This window comes from Brassica napus, chromosome A9 (assembly GCF_020379485.1).
Source record: "Brassica napus cultivar Da-Ae chromosome A9, Da-Ae, whole genome shotgun sequence".
NCBI lineage: Eukaryota > Viridiplantae > Streptophyta > Magnoliopsida > Brassicales > Brassicaceae > Brassica > Brassica napus.
The window spans coordinates 27,343,841-27,353,713 of record NC_063442.1 but is presented as its reverse complement, the minus strand read 5'-3'; the positions used below and the strand labels follow the sequence as shown (position 1 = coordinate 27,353,713).

The following is a 9,873-nucleotide window of genomic DNA, read 5'->3' as shown; positions in this document are numbered from 1 at the left end:
ACAATATCATTCTTTTCATATTCCTTATATTTCAACTACGTACCTACCTACTACCAAATCGTTTGCCTATAACCGTTAGGGCATATATTATTAATGACCTAGTAACTAAGCCTACGAGTACGAACTAGGGATCGATACGTGTCATGAGGAAAAGCTTAGTGCTGACGCAAAACAAGATCTAATTTTAGGGTAAAGCCCTAAATAGCGGGTCGGAATATTTCAGTGTTTCACACAAAACCAATAAGGGAGCTGGGACCCATATCACTTTCCATGTGGGCCACTTAGTCAGACAAAGTCTTAACATAGCTCCAAAAAACAGCACTTCACTATCAGATATTGATTGAAGAAGTAGTGAGTAAAGATAATGACATAAAAAAAATATTCATATAAGAAAAAGACCAAAAAGATCTTATAATTACAGTATTACGACATAAAAGATAAGAGCTATTACATAGTTTTAGTTTTTTTTTGTCTCCACAAAGGCCAACGCAAAGCTCCCTTTTTGTAAGTAATAAAGACAGTTTAGCTTACTAGTAATTAAAACTAAGAAGATCAAATACTATTTTTGATAAAACATAATAACTTGATTACCAAGAAAAGGGGTTTTTCTTCTCTAGTAGTTGAACGAACCCCCAACGGATGCAATACCGTTACCAAGGTTCCTCGGGTCTGACCGGTTCCCAAAGTCATCGCAGTTCCCGTTATTGCTCGGGAGCTTCTCGACGACGTTGTTGTTCGAGGATGGAGGAGCTGAGTTGAGAAGCTCAAGGCCTCTTTTCCCCATCTGCTGCACTTCTTGTGGTGACAGTATCTTTATGCACCACACACTGCTCACAAACTCCCTATAGTCAACCACAAAGTTAGATGAGTGGGAGGGTGATGAGATCAAAGTGGATAATAAAGGAAGTAATTAACTTACGGCCAAGGGTCATCGCCGAGGAGAAGAACATCGTTCTCTCGGTCGACAAATACAAGCTGCCAGCCTGATCTCACAGGGTCTTCTAACTGGCCTTCTAGGCCAAACATGCGAGCAAGCTCGCTTCGCAGCTCGTGGTAGCTGCTAAACTTCGTTATATCTAGTGATCGTCCAAAAGACCCTGACTTGTACACCTGCAAAGAACATCCCCCATCATTAGCTCATATGCACACACTTTGGGGAGAAAAGGAAACGGAAAAGAAACTTTAGTTAACCTTCACAAAGGTATTATTGGATTGTTGGTTCTCAGAACCGAGGTTTTCAGAGGACTGTAGAAACCCTGGTTCGTCTATACAACTAGAAGGTGTGGTCATTGCAAGATTACCACCGGAGAAGTCGTTGTTGAAGTTAGATGTTGTGAAAGGTAGAGTGGTGGAGTCGCCTCCTTCAATGCCTATGCTTCTAAGGTTCGACATTCCGTTTGGCATCAAGAGGGAAGATGAATCTATGTTGACTCCAAACAGAAGATGGCTATGTGGGTCTGAGGGGCTTCCTCCTTCTTGCTCTATTGAGCACTCTCTACCCCCACCGGGGAATGGAGGCAACGAGACAGCGTTTGGAGGAACGTTGCTTGTGTTGTGGGACTGTCCCAGTTGCTCAATTACGGATTGAGTGTTGCTGTTGTTGCCGAACGATGATAAATCAACTGCAGGACGCTTTGATGGCCAACCGGAAGAAGTCATTGCAGCAGAGTTTGTTGTTCTAGTGAGGTTGAGCAGTTGAGATGACTCGTCTTGAGAGAAGTTGCTGAGAAGAGTGTGGAGCGGAGACATAGGATTGTTGTTTCCTCCGTTGGTGTCTAAGAAGCTTTGTTGCTGACACAGAGAAGTCATGGACTGAGAAGCAGAACCAAACTGAGACATAGCAGAAACAGCGGCAGCAGTGGAGGCTGACTGATTATGATTATCCACCACTTGCTGCTGCTGCTGCTGCTGCTGCTGCTGAGAGAGAAGAGTGTTTGACTGAGATTGAGGCTGGTGGGTTTCAGGAACGGGCAGATAAGACTGTTGCTGCTGCTGTTGAGAGAGTTGTTGTTGCTGCTGCTGCTGCTGAGAGAGTTGCTGCTGTAGCATCTGTGGCTGCATTAAGGAAGGGGGTTGCATTGAGAAGCCCGAGGGGTTTTGGAACTGAAGAAGTGAAGCAGCAGCTTTAGCAGGATCAATGCCTCTCATGTCTTGAAGAGCAGCTGCAGCCATTGCTTGGTAAACATCATTCTGCATACCAAGCAAGCCAGAAGCATCAAGTCTAGGCTGCATCCACGGGTTTACTCCCATTCCTTGAAAGTTTAGAGACTGAAGTCCTCTGTCCCACATAAGCGGCGAACTCATACCCATACCCATACTCATATCGTCTTCTTTAAGTCCTACAGAAACAAAAAAGAGAGGCAACAAGATTAGAAGATATAAAAGACTTCAAGGGTTATGAAATCAAAGTGTTGAAATTTTAACAATACCATGAAAAGATGGGAGACCTGGAGGCCATGGACGTTTAAGCCTTAGAGGAAAAGGAGACGGATACATAGGGAATGTCGTCAAAGGCTCAATCTCCCACAAGGAAACTCTCGGTTGCCTCTCTCCTGCAGTTGACTCATCCCATCCAACCTGCAACATTATCAAGATGATGATGACATATGTATATACGAGAAAGCAAAGATAGTTTTGGTGTTTGAACTGAACCTTAACGGACCGCCAGTGAGAATTAGCCCAACGAGTAGGATCTAGATCACAAATGCCAGTTATTGTACCCATGTACCTGCCAACAAACGGATGTTCTTGAGAAGGAGACTGATGAATACAGATTAAAAAAAATAGGAAGTCTGATAAAATTCACATACCTACGAACACTTGATTCCTCGGTTTCAAACAGCATCCTAAACCGCATGCCAACAGAGACGCGAGTGTGATAAACCGCTTTCACGTACTTAGCCAGTGGTATCACAAACTCTGAAGGACTTGCCCTGAACACAAACTTTTGTTAACAAAAAAATGCAAAGAAACAACATAGCTGCAGCATTCATATGGGATCAAGAACCTGTACCTTGGGTTATAGAAGATGGTGAAGCGACTATTAGTAGCGGCAGCATGAGCAGCAGCAGCAAGAAGGCCTAGATGCATACTGTCACTTGACAAAACAGACGAAGGCATGACAGTCTGTGGACGGTTGGCCCGTCTTATACCAAGAAGTAACTGGTTCTTGTCGTTCCTAGCGTTAAACAACAAAAGGACATTAGCCATTTTTTCATAAGTTTCATTATAGCATCTGAAAAAGGTGGTTCTAACCAGATGAAAAGAACAGAGTCACCAGCGACAAGCCTTTTAGCACTCACAAATACGCTCCAACCAGTAGTAAGGAGGTGTCTTTTAGGTTGGCCTGAAACGGGGAGAAACAAAAGCAGAGTCAATAAAACCTCTTTGTTCTTCAGTTAGTGGACATTAAGTGAAAGCTAACCTCTGAAAATATGCCTGAACTTCCACTCGTTATCGTGCAGATCTCTCGCCATCAACTCTTGAGCTGGAGGCTGCTGAGAGTAATCCTGAAGTAAGAACACACAGAAAATCAAAAGGTTAGAAAGAAGTAAAAAGAAAAGTTGAGAGTAAGGAGAAGATGAGCTATTACCAAGGGAGGGAAGACTTTCTCAGCAGCTCGGCGAGGCACAGAGAAACCACCATGAGTGCTGGTATCACTAGCAGTCAGAGTTTTGCAGAAATAGTTTGTAGGCTGTCTACTCGGGACACCTAACTCCGCAGGAAGGTATGGATCTTTTTGTTCTTGCTGTATTCAAACCAAGCAAACAGTTCACAACACCGACACAAAAAAAAAAAAGGAAGTCAAAGTATGGATAACATGTAAAAAAGTCTCATACAGCGTTCAATGGTTGCAAAGTCATTTGTGCGTAGACTTCATCAGTCTCCACATCAGCCTGAAATAGAAGGAATCAGGTTCTTGGTTAACAGAATAAACACAGTCGAAGAAGCATCTCATGGAACAAGTGTCTCACATGCATTGTGACATTGTGAAGCTGACAGATAAGCTGAGGATGCAAGCTGGGGTAGTTTGGTATATGAGCATCCACTTCTTTGTTGGTCGAAGCAGCCACCTGAAAAAAACCACAAAATGTTAACAAAACCAAAAAGAATCCAAAGCAGGAAAAGAAGAGAAGAGAGAAAGACCTGTTCACTGTGACCTTGAGGGAAATACACAACTCTGGATCCAACAGGAGGTAAGGAGACAAGAGGACCAGCACAAGCATGCCACAGCTCAGAATTTAGAACTCTCTTCTCCCCTGTAACTACACACAAACACCAAATTAAGTTAAAAATCCAAAGTTTCTACATTTGCAAGTAGAGAGAGAGAGAGATTAATAAGTAGTACCTTCATGAGGTTGAGGATTAAACCCAGCAGTAGACAATCTCATCTTTCTTTCCAACTTTGTTTCTTCAAAGATCCAAGATTCCCAAATGTAATTATGACGAGGAAACACCAAAAAAAGCTCTAACTGTTTTTTTTTTAATTGTTACTCTCCCCACCACCCACCAAATCTTTTCACAAATCCAAAAACCCTAATTAAAAAAAAAAAAAAAAAAAAAAACAGATGTCTTCTTCTACTACTTCTTTTTCCTTACAGAACACACATCAGCCAAATAAGCTCGCAATCTTTGTCTCGCCGACCTCAAAGCCGCTTCTCCTAATCTTCCACTCCTTCATTACTTTGTAAACTATCCACTTATCCCACCCTTAACTCCCATTAGAAATTTTATATATAAAAAAAAAGATTTTTCCAGAGAAAACCCAGCACCGCCAATAGCTCAAAAGCCAAGAAGGAGACACAGATCTCGAGCGGCGTTAACTAAAACGACAGGAGAAGGTGTCGTTTGGAACAAGTAGATCTTCTTCTTCTTCTTCTTCTTTTAAGCTGGGTTTTGGTGTCGTGAGATCTCCCAGGAGTATGATTAATGCGAAGATCGGGAAATGAGAAAGGAAGTTATGGGTGGGGAGGGGCATGCAACTGCTCTCAACTGTTGCACAACATGTCTACCCAAGAAAGAAAGATACAGACGGGTTTTTTTTTATTTGTTTGTTTGGAACTGAGAATGATTTCTCCGGTGGCGGTGGCGGAGCTGAGCTTCTGCTAATACTATTATTGTTATTCTCTGCTCGAAACTTACTTCTCTCTCTCTTATTTGAATCGGAACGAAAGGAAATAAAAGAACGACAATGGCTGTTTTGACCCGAACCCGAACGTAGCGGGTCTTTTTATTTTCGCTTAACATTTTTAAAGCAACTTGTTCTTCCAAAAAGTACACGATTCATTTACTATTTTACCCCTGATTTATGTTTTTATTACCGTTGGGGACTCGTGCCCTACTTTAATATGTATTGCTTGCTGCTCCTCCCGAGTTTCGAAACTTCGTTGCGTCCTCCATGTAACTAAACTATTTATATCAGTACATTTTCCATTTTTATAATATTATACATCCAACCCATATGGTAGATAATTGATATTTAAAATCCGCTGTACTATTTTATATACACATTCATGGTCATATCACTCATATTCCATATATCAGATTAGATATATCCTGTGCTAGCTACTAACGTCGCATTCGTTATCTTTTACCATTCAAATTCTTTTAAAAATAATAACAATATTAAATTATTAATCATTAATTAATGATGATTTCATTGTCAACATAATGTACAGCTTCAAATTATTTTATTGGTCATCGGTGATGTATTTGACTTTTAGGATGATACTAGTATGCAATAGATTCTAGTAACTATTTAACCTTTTAGAAGTTGTGTTAGACAGGTTAGTTTACCTCATCATGCATGTTGTACGGTTTTGTTTTCTTAGGTTTTTCTTTCTTTCTTAGGTTTTTTTTTTTTCTTTTTGATACATAACAGATGCGACAACCAAAGGAACGAGAAGCGGTTCCTTTCTTAGGTTCTTTAGGGCATGATTAACCCAAGTCTCTTAGTTAGACCATCTCCAATTTATTTTGCTATTTTCATCTTTAAAATAGAGGAACTCTATAATAGAAGTGAGATATGCTTCAATGTATTCCTCTAAAATAGCAATCTCTAAAATATAGAGTAAAAAATAGAGGAATGCTATTTCTTCCTCTATAAATAGAGGAAAAAATAGAAATCTCTATTATAGAGGAAGAAATAGAGATGGGTTGGAGCAATTTCACCTCTAAATGCTATTATAGAGGTGAAAATAGCAATGGGTTGGAAATGCTCTTAGGGTTTTTAACTCATGATTTGACATTTTTTTTTTTTTTTTTTTATATTTTTCGGCTAAAAGACAACTCTTAAAGGCACCATTAACCCTAGCATTCTGCGCATAGTGCAAGCAACATGTACTTTTGATGCCTAATTAAGCATTCCTCTTTCTTCTTCTTCTTCTCTTTCCTTTTTTTTAATTAAAAAAAGTCTAAGCACCCTACAAGCACCCTTGGTTAATGGTGCTCTTATATCTCTTATTTAAGAGATGGTTTACTAAGAAAAACTAAAAACTGTCTCTTAGCCGAAGCTAAGAATTCAGTTCTAAATGACTAATTCAATTCTAAATGATTACTAGTAAACATAATTTTATCAAATTAACTACATAGCAATATTAATTAATAATCATTTCACTATAGTCAATCATAATTTTAGAAAAGTAGTTTGTTAATAAAAAAATTTCACAAATTGAAAATAAGGATTATTAATAACACACGTTTTCAATATATTTACCAGTAAAAATTCTATAAACTACGATTTTTTTCACAAATGTCATGATTATTGAAAGAGTTAAAAGTTATATATACTATTAAAACATGTTACACAGATTTTTTCCCTAAAATTCCTTACTTTTCAGTTAAAATTGTGTCATTTATTAACGATATTTTGGACATTTGAAAACATAATATTCAAAATTTTGTTATTTGTTTTCTTATTAATAATTTTTAAAATATACAATATAATGTAAATCGTGGTTAGCAAGATTTTAGGGGTCTAACAAGATTTAGAATATTATGTATTCTTGAGTTTAAAGGAAATAATTTATACGAAAAAACTCTATAATTGTTTACGCATTAATAATATTTAAGATTTTTATATCTACGAAGTGTAAACTTTCCACATCGAAACTTTGTTAAACTCATCAACGAGAATGATTACTATAAATACAGAGGCGGTCCTAGTTATTATGTGGCTAGAAGCCAATTAAAAAATGTGGCTGATGTCCTTCGAACCCGCAACCTGAAACACTAACAACACTAGACAAACCACTGAGCTACTAAGAACTTTATTTCCAGATGTGGCCGGTTAGAGTGATAATATTTGGTGGCCGGAAGCACCAGCTTCATTGGCTTCCCTCCAAGGCCGGCTCTGTATAAATATAATATGATTTTTTTGCTTGAGTAAAATCTAATGGGCTGTAATAAACCAAAAGTCTATCTTTTTGATTGGGCTTACACAATTTTTTTTTGTTATTCTTCGGTTATTAATCCCAGGAATAGCGTTTAGTTATTCCTCTTAACTAAGTGCTCTTTTTCCCCTTGTGTATATTCTTTAGCCTCATTATTAGATTGAGTAATGATAATACGTCAAGGTAGACAGTGAAATCACCTGATAAAAATGACAGGACGCGCTTTTAGGGCTTTCTGATTCTGCTGTATTTTATTTATTGATATATATAGCTGGAATTGCATATCGGAGAGGGTAAAAAGGGCAATATACACACCTCTATATAATTTTCGAACTGACATTCACTTCCTCCTTTGGAAAATTGTGATTCTGTTTTTGTTCAGCTATAAATTGTAATAAGGAATAATACGTGTTTGTTTGTGGTTTACGTTTTTTATTATCTGTGTTTTATATAAACGATTAACAAATTAAAATTAGAAATGAACCTTTTTTTTAGAATTGGAAGAACCTTTTCACCCGAAAATTACTGCATACCAAATTTGTTGATCTTTCGAAGTGTTTTTAATGAGGAAATTTTTTTCACAAACAGTAAATATATATTGTAATCTTATATCTAGAGGAAAATGATAATAGTAACCTGGTAAGCGAGAAAACACGTGCATTATCTAACGAGGGTAACGTTGGAAACGACAACATCAGTACACTTATACAAAAATAGATTAGTAAAAAAAAAATAGATTAGTACCGTCGTCTTTTCTTTTGGGATTTTTCTTCCTTTTTCTTTGCTTCGATTATAGGTGCATTATTGAATTTTTTTTAGTAACATGGGACTCAGCTGCTAGAAAATCCCGGCTATGTGGGATTAAGAAAACATTACGTGGTTTTATATCACAGTTTGCGAAAATCATATGTCCTAAGAGAAAATAAACATAGAAGGAAAAATAAATTCGTATACGAGATTATATAGCTTATGGTATATTATTCAATAAAACCTATTGTCTTAATTGTTGATTAGAAGTCCTTTTGGATATAGTTCGCCGACATATTATTCTTTTGATCACTCCAAAGTTACAAACGATATACAATCAAATTTCTAGGATTACTAGTAATTTGAGTTTGTTAATTTAGTGGCTAGCTAGTTTTATATATGTAACCTATTAGTTTGTGCATTCGGGACAGCGTCGGGTATCAACCTGTATCTCCTCTTATATTTGTGTGTGCTATCTGCGTCAAATATGTACTGCAGTTATCCGCTGACGTGTTTAATTCGTTTTCATTTGGTTCTTTCGTTCACGTACATACAGAACTGTTTAAGATAACCTATAATAAACATGTATTGTTGAAGATTTTATTCGTAGAGTGAGTCGATGAACCATCTGCTGAACATGACAAAACTTATTAATGTTTCATATATATTTTATATCTATTGATATCGAGTTTTAGAAATTACGAAAGGATGTCGTATGCTTTGTATTCAGTCACACACACTTGCAATGGGAATCGAAACTAAAATTAATTTGTCTATGAACATTCTTTTTTAAACTCGGGCACAAAACATATATATATGCGCTTTTGAAATGGTCACAAGAGTCTTAAAAGCGATACCTCTATTTCTACAGCCGGCATATGTATTTAGTATAAATACTGTATATCATAATTTTTTCTGTCGGCGATATATACAGTGGGATCGTATAGGAAAGATTTTCAATGTCGACAAGAATAAATACTATTTATATACATAGTGTATATACTAAACACATCTATATTATTATTATTAAATGCATAGGGAGATGGAAAGGAAGAAGAAAGATGGCAGTGTATACAGAAAAGGGTAGGAGTCGGAAGTGAGCGGTGTACGATGATAGGTTATGAAACCAAGGAACCAATTACGGCCGTTAGATCAAAAACGTAAGAAGGACCTACATGAGTTGATAGGACATGCCATTTCATATATCAGTAGGGCTACTTCCATTGGTCGCTTTCACAGTACTTACGGTGTTCCATAGCTACACGCATTTACCTTTGTGCTCCCACACACACTCGCATCATACACGTGCTTCACTGTGTAATATATACATGTATACGTCATAATAAATCCGAAGTTGTTTTTCTATCTTCTATATATATGATTCATTTTTTTATGAAGATTTTTTTTTGTGATATGATTCATTTCTATATATGATTCATTATCATCATCTCTTGAAGGTTCCCAAATTCTATGATCTATCATCATCTCTCGACGATAAGAGAGGTCTTGGAGGTTCGCAAAATCAGATCAATATAGTTATATTGTTTTCTGTTGGACGAAGTTGAATTTACTTGAGGACACTAGTACAATATTTTCGGAAGGACACTCAGATGATATTTGATAATGCAATCGTTACAAGTTTAAGGTGATAGGCAATGAGATGGGTTGATTTAACATCAAATACAAAAACATTATCGAGTTTTACTGGTTTTATTTATATAAGTTATATTTTAAA

General features: G+C 37.1%; 1 protein-coding gene across 2 annotated transcripts; it reads right to left on the bottom strand.

The window, feature by feature from the left end:
• Positions 1 to 365: 365 nt before the first annotated feature.
• LOC106367280 (auxin response factor 6) lies at positions 366 to 5,216 on the bottom strand. Of its 2 annotated transcripts, none has more exons than XM_013807019.3 (14): positions 4,349 to 5,216; positions 4,147 to 4,265; positions 3,975 to 4,073; positions 3,840 to 3,896; positions 3,593 to 3,748; positions 3,425 to 3,509; positions 3,256 to 3,346; positions 3,014 to 3,178; positions 2,811 to 2,933; positions 2,653 to 2,728; positions 2,430 to 2,577; positions 1,192 to 2,339; positions 920 to 1,110; positions 366 to 842 (listed from the first exon to the last, which is right to left on the bottom strand). In XM_013807019.3, the coding sequence occupies exons 1-14, from the start codon at positions 4,389 to 4,391 to the stop codon at positions 614 to 616; spliced, it is 2,730 nt and encodes a 909-aa protein (XP_013662473.1). In that variant the 5' UTR covers positions 4,392 to 5,216; the 3' UTR covers positions 366 to 613. The 2 variants fall into 2 exon arrangements, with proteins under 2 accessions (XP_013662473.1, XP_013662474.1); XM_013807020.3 differs by having other exon boundaries at positions 4,147 to 4,259.
• Between the last annotated feature and the right edge of the window lie 4,657 nt (positions 5,217 to 9,873).